We start from the raw sequence: 19,046 nt of genomic DNA on the forward strand, positions 1-19,046 counted from the left end.
GAAGTCGCAGAGAACATGGCGGCACCGCCGCCGCCTCCGGCCGGGCCGGGCCCGGGGCCTCCCTCAGCGCCCGCGGGGCCGGGGCCCGCGGCGGGGCCGGGAGCGGGGCCGGGGCCGCCCCCCGGGGCTGCGCAGGGCCCCGCGCTTCCCGCGCAGGCGGCGGCGGCGCAGGCGCAGGACTTCGATCCCGTGCAGCGCTTCCGGCTGCTGCTGCCGCAGCTGAAGGAGAGCCTGCAGGTGGGCGGGGCCGCGGAGGGCGGGGTCTGCCGCCGGTAAAAGGCGGGGATTGCCGCCGGGAAAGGGCGGGGATTACCGCCGGGAAAGGGCGGGGATTACCGCCGGGAAAAAGGCGGGGTTTGCCGCCGGGAAAGGGCGGGGTTTGCCGCCGGGAAAAAGGCGGGGTTTGCCGCCGGGAAAGGGCGGGGTTTGCCGCCGGTAAAGGGCGTGGTTTGCCGCCGGGAAAGGGCGGGGATTGCCGCCGGGAAAGGGCGGGGTTTGCCGCCGGTAAAGGGCGTGGTTTGCCGCCGGGAAAGGGCGGGGATTGCCGCCGGGAAAGGGCGGGGTTTGCCGCCGGGAAAGGCGGGGTTTGCCGCCGCTAATGGGCGGGGATTGCCGGAGGGGGCGTGTCTCTCGAGGGGGTCCCCCGGGATTTGGGGGCGCCGGGGCCGGGGCGCTCCGGGGGCTGTCCCTGAGCCCGGCCCCTCGTCCCGGTCACTGCCCCGGGCTGGGGGCACTGGGGGGGGCTGCGTGTCCCCCCCTGTGACCCCCGGGACCCCCCCCCTGTCCCACAGACCCTGATGAAAGTGGCGGCTCAGAACCTGGTGCAGAATTCCAGCATCGACAACGGGCAGTGAGTGACCCCCCCAGTCCCTCCCAGTGCCCCCCAGTACCTCCCCAGTGCCCTCCAGTGCCTCACCAGTGCCCCCCCAGTGCCCCCCCAATACCTCCCAGTGCCCCCCCAGTGCCCCCAATACCTCCCAGTACCTCCCAGTGCCCCCCAGTACCTCCCCAGTGCCCCCCAGTACCTTCCAGTGCGCCCCAGTGCCCCCCCAGTGTCCCCCAGTACCTCCCCAGTGCCCCCCAGTACCTTCCAGTGCGCCCCAGTGCCCCCCCAGTGTCCCCCAGTACCTCCCAGTGCCCCCCCAGGCCCCCCCAGTCGCTCCCAGTCTGACCAGTTCCCGCAGGAAGAGCGCTGACGGGGCCCTGCAGCGCTTCGACAAGAGCCTGGAGGAGTTCTACGCCCTGTGCGACCAGCTGGAGCTGTGCCTGGTGAGACACCCCAAAATCACCCCAAAATCACCCCAAAATCCTCCCCTAAACCCTCGGTGCGACCAGCTGGAGCTCTGCCTGGTGAGACACCCCAAAAACAGCCCCAAAATCACCCCAAATCACCCCAGAAATAATCCCTAAACCCCGCCAGATTCACCCAAAATCCCCTCTGATCCCCCCCAAATCCCCTCACATCCCCTCTAAAACTCCCCAAACCTCCTTTGATCCCCCCAAACACCCCCAAATCCCTTCTGATCCCCCCCAAACCCCCTCTGAGGCTCCTCAAACCCCCTCTGAGCGCCCCCAAACCCCCCCAGACCCCCCCAAACCCCCTCTGAGCACCCCCAACCCCCCCCCAGACCCCCCCAAACCCCCTCTGAGTGCCCCCAAACCCCCCCAGACCCCCTCAAACCCCCTCACATCCCCCCCAGACCCCCCCAAATCCCCTCTCATCCCCCCCAGGCCCCCTGTGATCTCCCCCAAACCCCTTCTGAGCCCCTCCAAATCCACTCCCATCCCCCCCCAAGCCCCGTCTGAGCGCCCCCAGACCCCCCCAAATCCCCTCTCATCCCCCCAACCCATTCTGAGACCCCCCCAAACCCCCTCTCATCCCCCCCAGACCCCTTCTGAGCGCCCCCAAGCCCCACCAGACCCCCCCAAACCCCCTCTGAGCGCCCCCAGACGCCCCCAAATCCCCTCAAATCCCCCAGGCCCCCTCTGAGCGCCCCCAAACCCCCCCAGCCCCCCATAAACCCCCCCATAAACCCCCCCTGAGCCCCCTGCTGTCACCCCCGCAGCGCCTGGCCCACGAGTGCCTCTCGCAGAGCTTCGACAGCGCCAAGCACGCTGATCCCCCCCAGACCCCCATAAACCCCCCCAGACCCCCATAAACCCCCCCATAAACCCCCCCTGAGCCCCCCGCTGTCCCCCCCGCAGCGCCTGGCCCACGAGTGCCTCTCGCAGAGCTTCGACAGCGCCAAGCACGCCCCGGCGCTGGTGCCGGCGGCGCCCAAGGGCGAGGGGGGCGCGGGGGGCGCCGAGAGCCTGCCCTACACGCAGTACCTGCCCCTGATCAAGGCGCAGATCGCCGGCGCCAAGGACATCCACAACGCCCTGCTCGAGGGCACCAACAAGATCACGGGCAAGCTGCCCCCGCCGGGGGGGCCCTGACGGCCTGGGGGGGGGCGCGGGGAGGGGGTCTCAGGGGGGTTTGGGGGGGATCCGATGGGGGTTTGGGGGAGACCTGACGGCGTTTGGGGGGATCTGAGAGGGCTTGGGGGGCATGTGATGGGATTTTGGGGGTTCTGATAGGATTTTGGGGGATCCTGATGGAGTTTGGGGGGTTCTGATGGGATTTGGGGCGATCCTGATGGAGTTTGGGGGGTTCTGATGGGATTTTGGGGGGTTCTGATGGAGTTTGGGGGGTTCTGATGGGATTTTGGGGGGTTCTGATGGGATTTGGGGGGATCCTGATGGAGTTTGGGGGATCCTGATGGGATTTGGGGGATCCTGATGGAGTTTGGGGGGTTCTGATGGGATTTGGGGCGATCCTGATGGAGTTTGGGGGGTTCTGATGGGATTTTGGGGGGTTCTGATGGAGTCTGGGGGCTTCTGATGGAGTTTGGGGGGTTCTGATGGGATTTTGGGGGATCCTGATGGGATTTGGGGGATCGAGACCCCCGGGACCCCCGAGCGGCGCTGGGGGTGGGGGTTGGGCTGGTTTTGGGGCCCGCCCCCCCCCGTGCCGGGTTTTTGGGGCGCTCTGGGGGGTTTGGGGAACCCCCCCCCCTCCCCGAGCGAGGGGCATCCTGGGGGAGGGGAGCGTGGGGTGCCGCGTTTTGGGGGAAAACGTTGGATTTTTGGTAAATAAACCCGTGTTTTGTGACAGCGGCTGTTCCGTGCGTGATGTCACGGGGAGGAGGCGGGGAGGAGCGTGGGAAAGGGCCCGGGACGGGCGGGGATTCTCCGTGACGTCACGGCCGGCCCGGGTGACGTCACGCCTAAGAGAAACAAAACAAAATAAAAAATAAAATTTAAAATAAAATCCCCGCGCCTTTTGGGCCTCTCGCGCCGCCGTCGGAGGCCGCGGAGTCTCGCGAGAGGAAGGGCGGGAAGTCTCGCGAGAGCGACGCGCGAGAGCGACGCGGGGCGGCCGCGGTTCGGGACCGGCACCGGGAGAATCGCGACAGGGCCCGGGAGAATCGCGACAGGGCCGGCAGCGGGGCAGGCCGGGGCGGCACCGGGAGCGACACGAGCGCCGGCGGAGCCAGGCCCGGAGCGGAGCCCGCGGGTGAGGGAGGCGGCGGCGGCGGCGGGAGGGCTCGGGGCAGCACCGGAGCCCTCAGGGAGCCCCCCAGAGCCTTCGGGGCACCCCCGGATCCCTCCGAGCACCCTCACAGCCCTCAGGGGACCCCCGGATCCCTCAGGGCACTCCCAGCTCTCTCAAAGCACCCCCGGCTCCCTCAGGGAGCCCCCAGACCCTTCAGAGCACCCCCAGAGCCCTCAGAGCGCCCCTGGGTCCCTCAGGGCACGCCCGGATCCCTCAGGGAGCCCTCACAGACCTCAGGGAGCCCCCAGACCCTTCAGAGCACCCTCAGGGCACCCCTGGATCCCTCAGAGTACCCCCAGAGCCCTCAGAGCACTCCCGGATCCCTCAGGGCACCCTCAGACCCTTCAGGGCACCCCCAGGCACTTTAGGGCACCCCCAGAGCACTCAGAGCACCCCTAGGTCCCTCAGGGCACCCCTGGATCCCTCAGGACACCCCCAGATCCTTCAGAGCACCCCTGGATCCCTCAGAGTACCCCCAAAGCCCTCAGAGCACTCCCGGATCCCTCAGAGCACTCCCGGATCCTTCAGGGCACCCCCAGACCCTTCAGAGCACCCCTGGATCCCTCAGAGTACCCCCAAAGCCCTCAGAGCACCCCTGGATCCCTCAGGGCACCCTCAGATCCCTCAGAGCACCCCCAGACCCTTTAGGGCACCCCCAGAGCCCTCAGGGCACCCCCAGACCCTTCAGAGCACTCCCGGGTCCCTCAGAGCACCCCCAGAGCCCTGAGGACGCTCCCCCACCCCTCAGGACCCCCCCAGACCCCCCCGGACCCCCCCGAGCCCCGCGGCCATGTCGGACAGCGAGGACAGCAACTTCTCTGAGGAGGAGAGCGAGCGCAGCAGCGACGAGGGCGACGACAACGAGGTGAGGCCGAAGGCTCGGCGAGGGGTCCGGGGGGGGTTTCTGGGGGGGAGGGGGGGGGTCTCTGACCCCCTGCCCCCGTGCCCCGCGCCCCCCAGGCCGAGGAGCAGCGCGGGGGGGGCAGCGGGAAGGAGGAGGCGGAGGAGGAGGAGGAGGAGGAGGAAGAGGAGGAGGAGGAGGAGTACGATGAGGAGGAGGAGGAGGAGGAAGACGACGACCGGCCGGCCAAGAAACCGCGGCACGGGGGGTTCATCCTGGACGAGGCCGGTGAGGGGGGGCTCTGGGGGGGGGGGTCTGGGGGGGGTTTGGGGTCTCCAGGCCGCTGACCCCCCCCTCCCCCCGTGCCCCCCAGATGTGGACGATGAGTACGAGGATGAAGATCAGTGGGAGGATGGGGCTGAGGACATCCTGGAGAAAGGTGAGGCCTGGGGGGGCTCTCCCCACCCCGGGGGGCTGCGGGGAGGAGGGGGGCAAGCCCTGGGTGGGGGTCCCTGCTCCCCCGCCCCAAATCCCAAAAACTGCCTTTTCCTTCCCCAAAAACCCTTTCCCCCTCCGTCAAAACCCCCTTTTCCCCAAATTCCCTTTTTCCCCCCCCAAACCTCCTTTTCCCCCAAACCCCTTTTTCCCCAAACCCCCTTTTCCCCCCAAATCCCCTTTTCCCCCCCAAATCCTGTTTTCCCTAAATCCCTTTCCCCCCCCATATCACCTTTTCCCCAAACCTCCTTTTCCCCCAAACCTCCTTTTCCCCCCAAACCCCCTTTTCCCCCAAACCCCTTTTTCCCCCCAAATCCTGTTTTCCCCAAATCCCCTTTTTCCCCCCAAATCCCGTTTTCCCTAAATCCCTTTTTCCCCCCAAACCCCCTTTTCCCCCCAAATCCCATTTTTTCCCCCAAATCCCCTTTTCCCTAAATCCCTTTTTCCCTCCATATCACCTTTTCCCTAATTCCCCTTTTCCCCCCAAAACCCCTTTTCCCCAAATCCCATTTTTTCCCCCAAATCCCATTTTCCCTAAATCCCTTTATCACCTTTTCCCTAATTCCCCTTTTCCCCCGAGACCCCCTTTTCCCCAGATCCCCTGTCCCTTTTCCCGGGCGGGGGTCCCTGATCACCCCTCCCCCACACCCCCCTCCATCTCATCCGCTCTCGCCTGGGGCTTTTCCGTTGCTTTTTTTTTTTTCCCCCAAACCCCCGATTTTCCCCCATTCCCCGGTTTTGCTGTTGATTTACTTCATCCTCCACCGTCACCTTCTCCCCGGGGCAGAGGAGATCGAAGGTAAGACCCCCCCTCCCCCAGTCCCGGGGGTCCCCGGAGCTCCGGCCCCCCCTTCCCAGATCCCAAATCCCCATCCCCACCTTCCTCTGCCTCTTCTTCCTCAGCCTCCAACATCGACAACGTGGTGCTGGACGAGGATCGCTCGGGGGCGCGGCGGCTCCAGAACCTCTGGAGGTGACCCCGGGCCCCCCTCGTGTCCCTCTGTGCCACCCCTGCCTCATTTCCCCTGCATCCTTTCCCCCCGTTTCCCTTCCTTTCCCCTCATTTTCCCCGTTTCCCCCCATTTTCCCTTCCTTTCCCATCATTTCCCTCCATTTTCCCAGATTTTTTGCTGCTTTTCCTCCATTTCCCCCTTGTCTTCATTGTTTTTCCTTAATATTTTTGTGGTTTACCCTCATTTTCTTTCTTTTTCTCCCTTTTTCTCTGTTTTTCGTTCTTTTTCTTCACATTTCTCATTTTTTCCTGATTTTACCATTTTCCCTCGTTTTTCTCTGGCTTTGCCTCATTTCCCCTCGCTTTTCCCTCAATTCCACCCATTTTCCCCTGATTTTTCACTATTTTCCCTTCGTGCTGCTGTGCTTTTCCCTGATCTTTGTTGTTTTCCCCCCATTTCCTCCCGTTTTTCTCCAGTTTTGCCCATTTCCCCACACTTTCCCCCCATTTTCCCCTATTCTCCCCATTTTCCCCATTTACCCCCATTTTCCCCTATTTTCCCCTGGTTTTACCCATTTTTTTCCCATTTCCCCCCGTTTTTCCCATTTTTTCCCCCCGTTTTTCCCCGTTTTCCGCTGATTTCACCCCATTTTTCCCATTTTTCGCTGATTTCGCCCCGTTTTCCCGGCAGGGACCAGCGGGAGGAGGAGCTGGGCGAGTACTACATGAAGAAATACGCCAAGTCCTCAGTGGGGGAGACGTGAGTGACCCCCGAGTGACCCCCAAGTGACCACTGAGTGACCACTGAGTGACCACCGGCTGACCCCTCCCCTCTGTCACTGTCCCTGGCCACGCCCACCCCGAACCCCCCCTGATTTTGGGGCGTTTTCCCCTTTTTCCCAGAGTTTACGGCGGCTCCGATGAGCTCTCGGATGACATCACCCAGCAGCAGCTGCTGCCCGGCGTCAAGTGAGTTTTGGGGGGAAAAACGGGGGGTTTGGGTCAGAATTCTGGGAATGAGAAAATGAGAATTGGGGTAAAAACAGGGGGATTTGGGTCGGAGTTCTGGGAATGAGAACTGGGGTAAAAACGGGGGCATTTGGGTTGGAGTTCTGGGAATGAGAACTGGGGTAAAAACGGGGGGATTTGGGTCGGAATTCCTGGGAATGAGGAAATGAGAACTGGGGTAAAAACGGGGGGATTTGGGTCGGAGTTCTGGGAATGAGAACTGGGGTAGAAACAGGGGGATTTGGGTCAGGGCCCCCAAATAACGCGGTTCTGTCCCTCGCAGGGACCCCAATCTCTGGACGGTGAAGTGCAAGGTGGGTCCTGGGCAGCACCAAAACCCCGGGGTTTGCGCCCAAAAGCCCCCCTGGTTCCAAAGGCTCCCGGGTTTGCCCAAATCCGGCTGTTCTGTGCCCAGATCGGGGAGGAGCGCGCCACGGCCATCGCCCTCATGCGCAAGTTCATCGCCTACCAGTACACGGAGACTGTGAGCACTGGGGGGCACTGGGAGGGACTGGGGGATACTGGGAGGGACTGGGGGGCACTGGGAGGGACTGGGGTCACCCCTGTGCATGGGATCACACCTGTACACGGGGATAATGGAGTCACACCTGTGCATGGGGACAACAGGGACACACCTGTGCATGGGGACACACATGTGCATGGGGACAACAGGGACACACCTGTGCGTGGGGACACACCTGTGCGTGAGGACATTGGGGTCACACCTGTGTGTGGGGACACACCTGCGCAGGGGGACACCGGGGCTGTACTGGGCTGTCCCCGGTGTCACCCAGGTGTCACCCAGGTGTCCCCCCGTGTCCCCAGCCGCTGCAGATCAAGTCGGTGGTGGCCCCCGAGCACGTGCGCGGTTACCTGTACGTCGAGGCCTACAAGCAGACGCACGTCAAGCAGGCCATCGAGGGCGTGGGCAACCTGCGCCTGGGCTACTGGAACCAGCAGATGGTGCCCATCAAGGAGATGACCGACGTGCTCAAGGTGGTCAAGGAGGTCACCAACCTCAAGCCCAAGGCCTGGGTGCGCCTCAAGAGGGGCATCTACAAGGACGACATCGCCCAGGTGAGGGGGGACGCACCTGGGGGGCGAGGGGACACACCTGGGGGGGAGGGGACACACCTGGGGGACACCTGGGGGGGCAAGGGATGCACCTGGAGGGGCAGGGGACACACCTGGGGACGCACCTGGGGGGTCAGGGGATGCACCTGGGGGAGACCCCCGGAGGTGGGGGACACCCCCTGGGCGGCCCAGGGCTCACCTGCGCCGCGGCCGTGCGCACAGGTGGATTACGTGGAGCCCAGCCAGAACCAGATCTCCCTCAAGATGATCCCCAGGATCGACTTCGACCGGATCAAAGCCCGGATGAGCCTGGTGAGGGGTGGGGGGAGGGGGAGATCCACCGGCGGGGGGGGGGGGGGTCACCTGGGGGCCGGGGAGGGGATCCCTGGGGCAGGTGGAGCCCCCGAGCGGATCCCGGGTCAGGGGATCCCTCATCAGATCCCCAGGCAGATCCTGGGTCAGTGGATCCCAGAGCAGATCCCAGAGCGCCAGGTAGATCTCCCAAGAGGATCCCCAGACAGGTGGATCCCTGGGCGGATCCCTGAGCCGATCCCGGCTCAGTGGATCCCCAGCCTGATCCCTGGGCAGATCCCGGTTCGGTGGATCCCCAGCCTGATCCCCAGACATATCCTGGCTCAATAGATCCCCAGTCAGATCCCTGAGCAGATCCATTGGCAGATCCCAGCCCAGTGGATCCCTGGACAAATCCATGAGCATATTCCAGCCCAGCTGATCCCCGGGCGGATCCCCAAGCGGATCCCTGGGCAGATCCATGAGCAGATCCCAGCCCAGTGGATCCCCAGTCAGATCCCTGAGCAGATCCCAGCCCAGTGGATCCCTGGGCAGATCCCTGAGCGGATTCCCAGCCCAGTGGATCCCTGGCAGATCCCTGAGCAGATTCCCAGCCCAGTGGATCCCTGGCAGATCCCTGAGCGGATTCCCAGCCCAGTGGATCCCTGGCAGATCCCTGAGCGGATTCCCAGCCCAGTGGATCCCAGTCAGATCCCTGGTCAGATCCCAGCCCAGTGGATCCCTGGCAGATCCCTGAGTGAATGCCCAGCCCAGTGGATCCCTGGCAGATCCCTGAGCGGATCCCCTCTGGTCCCCCGCAGAAGGACTGGTTCGCCAAACGCAAGAAGTTCAAGCGGCCGCCGCAGCGCCTCTTCGACGCCGAGAAGATCCGGTAGGGCCCGATGATCCCGAGGGATCCGCCGGGATCCGCCGGGCCCCGAGTGACCCCGAGTGACCCCGCAGCTCCCTGGGCGGGGACGTGGCCTCCGACGGCGACTTCCTGATCTTCGAGGGCAACCGCTACAGCCGCAAGGGCTTCCTGTTCAAGAGCTTCGCCATGTCGGCCGTGGTGAGCCCCGGACCCGCCTCTTCCGGCCCAAAACTAGCCTTTTCCAGCCCAAAATCTGCCTCTTCCGGCCCAAAACTAGCCTTTTCTGGCCCAAAATCTGCCTCTTCCGGCCCAAAACCTGCCTCTTCTGGCCCAAAACCCGCCTTTTCTGGCTCAAAATCTGCCTCTTCTGGCCCAGAATTCTTGCATTCCAACACAAATCTGCCTGTTTGAACGTAAAACTTGCCTCTTCTTGCCTTTTCTACCCAAAATCCACGTGTTTCAACCTGGAATCCTTTCTGAAGCCCAGATCCGCTTGCTCCGGCTCTAAATCCTGTCAGAACCCAAAATCCACCCGTCGGAACCCAAAATCCACCTGCCAGAACCCAAAATCACTTGTCAGAACCCAAAGTCTCCTGTCAGAACCCGAAATCTCCTGTTTGAACCCAAAATCTCCTGTTTGAACCCAAAATCACCTGTCGGAACCCAAAATCCACCTGCCAGAACCCAAAATCCACCTGTTTGAACCCAAAATCACCTGTCGGAACCCAAAATCCACCTGCCAGAACCCAAAATCCACCTGTCTGAACCCCAAAATCTCCTGCCAGAACCCAAAGTGTCCTGTCGGAACCCAAAATCCACCTGCCAGAACCCAAAATCCACCTGTCTGAACCCCAAAATCCACAAATTTGAGCCTTAAACCCCACCCCGGCCCAGCCCCAGATCCGTTTTTGCCCAAAACCGTGGGATTTTGCCCCAAACCCAGATCACGGAGGGGGTCAAGCCCACCCTGTCCGAGCTGGAGAAATTCGAGGACCAACCCGAGGGCATCGACCTGGAGGTGGTGACCGAGAGCACGGGTACGGCGCGACCCCGTTCTCAGACCCCGAAACGCCCTAAATCCCCCCAAAATGCCCGAATCGCCCTAAATCCCCCCCCAAAAAAAAAATCCCCGCAGGGAAAGAGCGGGAGCACAACTTCCAGCCGGGCGACAACGTGGAGGTGTGCGAGGGCGAGCTGATCAACCTGCAGGGCAAAATCCTCAGCGTGGACGGCAACAAGATCACCATCATGCCCAAGCACGAGGACCTCAAGGTCTGGGAAGCCCAGAGGGACCCGCTCCGGGGTGGTTTTTGGGGTGGAAAAGCGGGAATTCGCGTTTTTTTCGGTGTGGTTTTTTTATTTCCTCCCCCCCCAGGATATGCTGGAGTTCCCGGCGCAGGAGCTGAGGAAATACTTCAGGATGGGCGACCACGTGAAGGTGATCGCCGGGCGCTTCGAGGGCGACACGGGGCTCATCGTCAGGGTGGAGGAGAACTTTGTGATCCTGTTCTCGGACCTGACCATGCACGAGGTGAGAACGGGGCGAAAAACGGCGAAAACAGAAAAAAAAAACAGCGAAGAATGTGGAAAATGGGAAAAAACAGTGAAAAACGGGGGTGAAATGGCATTAAAATGGGATAAAATTGGGGGAAATGGAGGGGGAAGGAGAACTTTGTGATCCTGTTCTTGGACCTGACTATGCACGAAGTGAGAACAGGGTGAAAAACGGGAAAAAACGGTGAAAAACGGGGAAAAAACAGTGAAAAAAGGGGAAAAAACGGGGGAAATGGCATAAAAATGGGGTAAAACAGGATAAAATTGGGAGAAATGGAGAGGGGAGGAGAACTTTGTCATCCTGTTCTTGGAGCTGACCGTGCATGAGGTGAAAAAATGGGGAAAAAAATAGGGAAAATGGGGAAAAACATGAAAAACCTGGGCGGAAATGGGAAAAACCCAGGAAATACACAGGAAAACTGGGGAGAAATGGGAAGACCAAGGAAACCAGGAAAACCTTGGGCAAGACGTAGGAAAAACCTGTGGGAAAACCGACAAAATCGGGGAAAAAAATTGGGAAAACCTGGGGGGAACCCAGGAAAAAGCCGTGAAAAGGGAGGACGGGGGGTTTGGGGTGAAAGCAGGCGGTTTTGGCGCCGTCCCAGCGGATTTTTTTGCCCGTTTCCTGCCGCAGCTGAAGGTGCTGCCCCGGGATCTGCAGCTCTGCTCCGAGACGGCCTCGGGCGTGGACGTGGGGGGCCAGCACGAGTGGGGGGAGCTGGTGCAGCTGGACCCTCAAACCGTGGGGGTCATCGTGCGCCTGGAGCGGGAAACCTTCCAGGTGAGAGACCCCCCCGAAACCCCCCAAAAAAACCTCCCGAAATCTCCCCCAAAACCCCACCTAAGTACCACCAACCCCCCCCCCCCCCCAAAAAAAAATCCCTCCCAGGTGGCCCCACAAATCCTGGGAGAACCTGCAGGGGCACCCCAACCCCAAATCCGCCTCCAGAGGCACCCCAGGTGGTCCCAGGTGATCCCAGGTGATCCCAGGCGTGTCCCAGGCAGTCCCAAGCGCTCCCAGGTGTGTCCCAGGTGCTCCCAGGTGTGTCCCAGGCACTCCCAGGCGCTCCCAGGTGGTCCCAGGTGTGTCCCAGGCAGTCCCAAGTGCTCCCAGATGTGTCCCAGGTGTTCCCAGGTGTGACCCAGGTGTGTCCCAGGCAGTCCCAGGTGCTCCCAGGTGTTCCCAGGTGTGTCCCAGGCGCTCCCAGGTGATCCCAGGTGGTCCCAGGTGATCCCAGGTGTGTCCCAGATGGTCCCAGGCAGTCCCAGGTGAGCCCAGGTGGTTCCAGGTATGTCCCAGATGATCCTAGGTGGTCCCAGGTGATCCCAGGTGTGTTCCAGGCGTGTCCCAGGTGATCCCAGGTGTGTCCCAGATGGTTCCAGGCAGTCCCAAGCGCTCCCAGGTGATCTCAGGTGTGTCCCAGGCACTCCCAGGTGATCCCAGGTGTGTCCCAGAAAGTCCCAGGTGTTCCCAAGCGCTCCCAGATGGTCCCAGGTGTGTCCCAGGCACTCCCAGGTGGTCCCAGGTGTTTCCCAGGCAGTCCCAAGTGCTCCCAGGTGTGTCCCAGGCACTCCCAGGTGATCCCAGGTGTGCCCCAGGTGCTGAACATGTACGGGAAGGTGGTGACGGTGCGGCACCAGGCCGTCACCAGGAAGAAGGACAATCGCTTCGCCGTGGCGCTGGACTCGGAGCAGAACAACATCCACGTCAAGGACATCGTCAAAGTCATCGACGGCCCGCACTCCGTGGGTCTGGGGGGCCCCGAGGCCGCTTGGGGCATTTTTGGGGTGTTTGGGGGCACCCTCGGGGTGTGTTTGGGGCATTTTTGGGGCGTTTGGGGCATCCTCAGGGTGTTTTGGGGACATTCTTGGGGTGTTATGGGGATCCTCGAGGTGTTTGGGGGCACCCTCGGGGTGTTTGGGGTGATCTGGGGGGGTCCCCAGCATGTTTTTGGATATCCTTGAGGTGTTTTGGGGCATCCTCGGGGTGTTGGGGGCATTTTTGGGAGATACTCGGGGTGTTTGGGGGATATTTGGGGTGTTTTGGGGTGTCCTTGGGGTGTTCGGGGGGGTCTCACCTGGGAATTCTGGGGGGGGTCTCACCCGGGAATTCTAGGGGGGTCTCACCCGGGAATTTGGGGGGGGGTCTCACCCGGGAATTTGGGGGGTCTCACCCGGGAATTTGGGGGGGGGTCTCACCCGGGAATTTGGGGGGTCTCACCCGGGAATTTGGGGGGGGTCTCACCCGGGAATTCTGGGGGGTCTCACCCGGGAATTTGGGGGAGGTCTCACCCGGGAATTTGGGGGGTCTCCCCCCTTTTCCGCCCCCTCCCCACAAGGGCCGCGAGGGCGAGATCCGCCACCTGTTCCGCGGCTTCGCCTTCCTGCACTGCAAGAAGCTGGTGGAGAACGGGGGCATGTTCGTCTGCAAGACGCGGCACCTGGTGCTGGCGGGGGGCTCCAAGGTCGGCGCCGCCCCCAGACCCCGCGCCTTTGCCCGTTTTCCCCGCTTTCCCCCCCAAATTCCCACCCCTCCCTCCCTCCCTCCCCGCAGCCCCGCGACGTCACCAACTTCGCCATGTGCGGCTTCACGCCCATGTCGCCCCGCATCAGCAGCCCCATGCACCCCAGCGGGGCCGGTGAGTGCCTCCGGGGGGGTCCCGGGGGGGGCTCAGGGACCCTCGGGGACCCCGCTGACCCCCCCCCGGGTGCCCCCCAGGGCAGCGGGGCGGATTTGGGGCCGGGGGGCTGAGCCGGGGCCGCGGCCGGCGCGACAATGACCTCATCGGGCAGACGGTGCGCATCTCCCAGGGGCCCTACAAAGGTGGGTGCGGCCGCGGGGACCCCCCCCCCGACCCCCAGAACCCCCTCGGGGGGGCTCCCCAAACCCTCTGACCCCCCCCCCCGGGGGTGCCCCCCAGGTTACATCGGGGTGGTCAAGGACGCCACGGAGTCGACGGCGCGCGTGGAGCTGCACTCGACGTGCCAGACCATCTCGGTGGACAGGCAGCGACTGACCACTGTGTGAGTGGGGGGGGGACACCCCCTGGGCGGGGGGACACCCCCTGGGCGGGGGGACGGGCCTGGAGCCCCCCCAGGACCCGCTAAGGGGGTCACTGCCCCTCCAGAGGGGCCTCTCTGTGCTGGGTCTGTGATCCCCCCCTCTGCCCAGAGCCCCCCGGTTCTTGGGGGGGGGGGTCTCTGTCCCCTCTGACCCCCCCCCCCCCCCCGTGTCCCCACAGGGGGTCGCGGCGCCCCGGGGGTCTCACCTCGGCCTACGGGAGGACCCCCATGTACGGCTCGCAGACCCCCATGTACGGCTCGGGGTCCCGCACGCCCATGTACGGCTCGCAGACCCCGCTGCACGACGGTGAGCGGGGACATCTGGGGACACCCTGGGACGTCTGGGGCACTCTGGGGACGTCTGGGGCACTCTGGGGACGTTTGGGACATCCTGGGGACGTTTGGGACACTCTGGGGACGTTTGGGACATCCTGGGGACGTCTGGGACATCCTGGGGACGTTTGGGAAAATTCTGGGGACATTTGGGAAAATTCTGGGGACATTTGGGACATCCTGGGGATGTTTGGGACACTCTGGGGACGTTTGGGATATTCTGGGGACGTCTGGGACAATTCTGGGGACATTGGGACGATTCTGGGGACATTTGGGACATCCTGGGAACGTTTGGGACACTCTGGGGACGTTTGGGACATCCTGGGGACGTTTGGGAAAATTCTGGGGACATTTGGGAAAATTCTGGGGACATTTGGGACATCCTGGGGATGTTTGGGACACTCTGGGGACGTTTGGGATATTCTGGGGACGTCTGGGACAATTCTGGGGACATTGGGACGATTCTGGGGACATTTGGGACATCCTGGGAACGTTTGGGACACTCTGGGGACGTTTGGGACATCCTGGGGACGTTTGGGAAAATTCTGGGGACATTTGGGAAAATTCTGGGGACATTTGGGACATCCTGGGGATGTTTGGGACACTCTGGGGACGTTTGGGATATTCTGGGGACGTCTGGGACAATTCTGGGGACATTGGGACGATTCTGGGGACATTTGGGACATCCTGGGAACGTTTGGGACACTCTGGGGACGTTTGGGACATCCTGGGGACATTTGGGACAATTCTGGCGACAGCTCAGGGACTCCAAACCCAGTGTGGGGGCTGCGGGTGGTTTTGGGGTCCCCCCCAGGAGCTGCACCCCCCCCTGCTGCGGGGTCACAGGTGGCGAGCGGGGGGCTCTGGGGACAACGTAGGGACAGTTCCAGGCTCGGGGGGCTCAGGGTGGGGGGGTGACAGCGTTTTTGGGGTGTCCCCCCCCAGGAAGCCGCACCCCCCACTACGGCTCCCAGACCCCCCTGCACGACGGGAGCAGGACCCCGGCCCAGAGCGGGGCCTGGGACCCCAACAACCCCAACACACCCTCGAGGTGAGACCCCCCCCCAAAACGGCTCTGTTTGGGGTGTCCCCCCCCCAAAATAACCCCGTGTGGGGTGCCTCCTCCCCAGAACATCCCCCTTTGGGGTGTCCCCCTCCAAAACCCCTTTGGGGTCCCCCTCCTCGCACCGCCCCCAATCCGGGGGTCCCCTTGTCTCTCTCTCTCTCTCTTCAGGGGGAGGTTCCCATTTTTGGGGACCCCCTCCCCGAATTTCTTCCCCCCCCAGGGCGGATGAGGACTTCGAGTACGGCTTTGAGGACGAGCCCACGCCGTCGCCCCAGGGCTACGGGGGCACCCCGAACCCGCAGACCCCCGGGTACCCCGACCCCGCGTCCCCCCAAGTCAGCCAGCCCTACAACCCCCAGACCCCCGGCACGCCCGCCATGTGAGTGGGGACCCCAAAATCCCCCCCCGAAATTACCCCAAAATCTGCGGGGTTGGGATAGGGGGAGTGGGGACCCCAAAATCCCCCTGAAATCTGCGGGGTTGGGATATGGGGAGGGTTGAGGGGGAAGGGGGGAAATGGTCCTGGGGACCCCAAAATGGAGCCAATGGGGTTTGTGGGGCGGGGGACCCCAAAATGGGACCCTGGAGCTGCTCCTGGGATTTGGGGGCTGGGTGACCCCAAAATGCCTTGAAAGGGGGGGGGGGGGGGAGCGGCTCCTGGGGACCCCCCCAGGTGTGACCCCTCACCTGCCCGCAGGTACAACACGGAGCAGTTCTCGCCCTACGCCGTCCCCTCCCCCCAGGGCTCGTACCAGCCCAGCCCCTCCCCCCAGAGCTACCACCAGGTGGCCCCGAGCCCCGTGGGCTACCAGAACACGCACTCGCCGGCCAGCTACCACCCCACGCCCTCCCCCATGGCGTACCAGGTACCCCCAAACCCCCCCGGCACCCCCAGACCCCCCCCCCCCCCAATCCCCACAACCCTCCAGAACCCCCCTGGGCTACCAGGTGACCCCTCGGTGGCCACCGGCCGCCCCTTACCTCGGGGCTACCTGAGGAGCACCTGTGGCTCATCAGGTACCCCAAAACTCACCCGGGCCCCCCCCAAAACTCCCCTAAGGTTGTGCAAATCCACAGCAGAGCCCCCCCCAAAGGCCTTGGAGCCCCCCCAAACCTCCTGGTAGCCCCTCTAAAACCCCTTTGTAGCCCTAAAATCCCCTTGTAGCCCCCCAAACCCCTCAATACCCCCCGAAAATCTCTTGTAGCCCCCTCAAAGCCCCTTGTAGCCCCCTTAGACCCTCTGATAGCCCCCCAAACTGCCTCATAGCCCCCCCAGAGCCCCTTGTAGCCCCTCAAACCCCCTTATAACCCCTCCAACCCCCATTATAGCCCCCCAAACCCCTTTATAGCCCCCCAAACCCCTTTGTATCCCCCCAAGCCCCCTTGTATCCACCCAAACCCCTTTATAGCCCCCCTAAATCCCTTTATAGCCCCCCAAACCCCTTTATAGCCCCCCAAACCCCTTTGTATCCCCCCCAAACCCCTTTACACCCCCCCAAACCCCTTTACACCCACCCCGAGCCCCCTGCCCGCTGCCCTGACGCCGTCCCCGTTGCCCCCCAGGCCAGCCCCAGCCCCAGCCCGGTGGGCTACAGCCCCATGACCCCCGGGGCGCCGTCGCCGGGCGGCTACAACCCCCACACGCCGGGCTCGGGCATCGAGGCCAGCGCGGGCGACTGGGTGACCACGGACATCCAGGTGAAGGTGCGGGACTCGTACCTGGACAGCGCGGCCGTGGGGCAGACCGGCGTCATCCGCAGCGTCACGGTACGGGGGGCACGCGCCGGGGGGGCTTGGGGGCGTTTGAGAGGGGTCTCAGGGGGTTTGGGGAGGGTTTGTGGGGTCTCGGGGGGTTTGGGAGGGATTTGGGGGCGTTTGAGAGGGGTCTCAGGGGGTTTGGGAGGGGTTTGGGAGGGGTTTGGGAGGGGTTTGGGGGGGGGTTTGGAAGGGGTTTGGGGGGTCTCGGGGGGTTTGGGGTGTCTCAGGGGGTTTGGGAGGGGTTTGGGGGGGTTTGGGAGGGGTTTGGGAGGGGTTTGGGGAGGGTTTGGAGGGTCTTGGGGGGTTTGGGGAGGGTCTGGGAGGGGTTTGGGGGGTCTCAGGGGGTTTGGGAGGGATTTGGGGAGGGTTTGAGGGGGTTTGGGGGGGTCTGAGGGGATTCATAGGGGGTTTTGGGGGGGGTTGGGAAGGGATTTGGGGGCGGTTTGGGGGAGTTTGGGAGGGGTTTGGGGGGGTCTGAGGGAGTTTGGGGGGTTTGGGAGGGGTTTGTGGGGTCTGAGGGAGTTTGGGGGCGTTTGGGAGGGGTTTTAGGGGGTCTGAGGGCGTTTGGGGGGATTTGGGAGGGGGAGAATCGTCCCTGCGCCCGCCCAGCCGCGGGGGATGGAGATCTCGGGGTCTGGGGGGGTTTCTGGGGGGATTTGGGGGCGTTTGGGCTGAGCCCCCGGCCCCCAGGGCGGGATGTGCTCGGTGTACCTGAAGGACAGCGAGAAGGTGGTCAGCGTGTCCAGCGAGCACCTGGAGCCCGTCACGCCCACCAAGAGCAACAAGGTGGGACCCCAGACCCACCTGGGACCCCAGACACACCTGGGAACCCCCCCAGGACACACCTGGGAACCCCAAAACACACCTGGGAACCCCAAACACACCTGGGAGCCCCCCCCAGAACACACCTGGGACCCCAAACACACCTGGGACCCCAAAACACACCTGGGAACCCCCCCAGGACACACCTGAGAAACCCAAAACACACCTGGGAACCCCCCCAGGACACACCTGAGAAACCCAAAACCCCTCTGGGATCCCCCAAATTCCCTCTGTGCACCCTCAAACCCCCTCTGGGACCCCCCAAATTCCCTCTGTGCACCCTCAAACCCCCTCTGGGACCCCCCCCAAGCCCCCCGCAGCCCCCCCTGACCCCCCACACCCCCCGTGCCCCCCAGGTGAAGGTGATCCTGGGCGAGGACCGCGAGGCCACCGGGATCCTGCTGAGCATCGACGGCGAGGACGGCATCGTGCGCATGGACCTGGAGGAGCAGCTCAAGATCCTCAACCTGCGCTTCCTGGGGAAGCTGCTCGAGGCCTGAGCCCCCGGCCCCCATTCCTGCCCCCTTTCTGCCCCACTTCCCCCTTCCTGCCCCCTTTCTGCCCATCTCTGCCCCATTCTGCCCATCTCTGCCCCCTTTCTGCCCATCTCTGCCCCCTTTCTGTCCATCTCTGCCCCATTTCTGTCCATTTCTGCCCCATTTCTGTCCATTTCTGCCCCATTTCTGCTCTTTTCTGTCCATTTCTGCCCTTTTTTTGCCCATTTCTGCCCCATTTCCCCCCCCAACCTTTTTCTTTCTGCCCGTTTCCCCCCATTTCCGCCCATTTTTGCCCATTTCTGCCGGTTTTTGCCCATTTCCCCCGCCCTGTTTAACCCCTCGGTTGCCGTTGCCGTTGAATAAAGAGCCAGGGCTGCAGCGCCCGCCTCGGTTTGGGGGGACCTGAGGGAGAGAGAGAGACCCCTCCCCAAAAAGGGGGACCGGGGGGAGGTTGGGGGGTGGGGACAGAGGGGTTTTGGGGAGATTTGGGCTGGTTTTGGGGCTGGTTTTGGGGCTCGTTTGGGGGAAATTGGGAGTTGGTTTCCAGGCCCTTTTTGGGGCCAGTTTTGGAGGGTTTGGGGCCGGGTTCCAGGCCCTTTTTGGGTCGAGTTTTAGGGGGTCTGGGACTGTTTTGGGGCAAGTTTTGGGGGGTTTGGGGCCGGTTTCGGGGGTCGCGACCCCGCCGTTGACCCGGGCCCGTCTCCACGTGTTCCCCGGCTTCGCGCCGCTTCCGCCAGCGCTTGCTCTGATTGGCTGCCGCACCGCTGGCCACGCCTCCTCCGCTCTGCCATTGGCCGCCCGCCGCGCCGCCATTGGCTAAGCA

At 63.4% G+C, this 19,046-nt stretch overlaps 2 protein-coding genes across 3 annotated transcripts; both read left to right on the forward strand.

Moving 5' to 3' along the window:
- The first annotated feature begins 15 nt into the window (after positions 1-15).
- Positions 16-3,156, forward strand: MED29 (mediator complex subunit 29). The gene is made up of 4 exons (XM_053968493.1): positions 16-237; positions 792-850; positions 1,185-1,269; positions 2,206-3,156. The coding sequence occupies exons 1-4, from the start codon at positions 16-18 to the stop codon at positions 2,437-2,439; spliced, it is 600 nt and encodes a 199-aa protein (XP_053824468.1). The 3' UTR covers positions 2,440-3,156.
- Positions 3,157-3,360: 204 nt separating this feature from the next.
- On the forward strand, positions 3,361-18,601 carry SUPT5H (SPT5 homolog, DSIF elongation factor subunit). Of its 2 annotated transcripts, XM_053968469.1 has the most exons (30): positions 3,361-3,559; positions 4,347-4,463; positions 4,559-4,727; positions 4,813-4,878; positions 5,722-5,733; positions 5,838-5,907; positions 6,578-6,646; positions 6,790-6,855; positions 7,178-7,208; positions 7,310-7,378; positions 7,720-7,971; positions 8,191-8,280; positions 9,081-9,151; positions 9,223-9,328; positions 10,074-10,167; positions 10,266-10,402; positions 10,506-10,661; positions 11,319-11,465; positions 12,284-12,430; positions 13,024-13,149; positions 13,239-13,323; positions 13,404-13,508; positions 13,606-13,708; positions 13,927-14,054; positions 15,026-15,131; positions 15,367-15,525; positions 15,844-16,012; positions 16,710-16,913; positions 17,595-17,690; positions 18,083-18,601. In XM_053968469.1, exons 2-30 carry the CDS (start codon positions 4,389-4,391, stop codon positions 18,224-18,226), a joined length of 3,252 nt encoding a protein of 1,083 aa, XP_053824444.1. In that variant the 5' UTR covers positions 3,361-3,559; positions 4,347-4,388; the 3' UTR covers positions 18,227-18,601. The 2 variants fall into 2 exon arrangements, with proteins under 2 accessions (XP_053824444.1, XP_053824445.1); XM_053968470.1 differs by lacking the exon at positions 5,722-5,733.
- The last annotated feature ends 445 nt before the right edge of the window (positions 18,602-19,046 follow it).

This window comes from Vidua chalybeata, chromosome 35, assembly GCF_026979565.1.
Source record: "Vidua chalybeata isolate OUT-0048 chromosome 35, bVidCha1 merged haplotype, whole genome shotgun sequence".
Classification (NCBI taxonomy): Eukaryota; Metazoa; Chordata; class Aves; order Passeriformes; family Viduidae; genus Vidua; species Vidua chalybeata.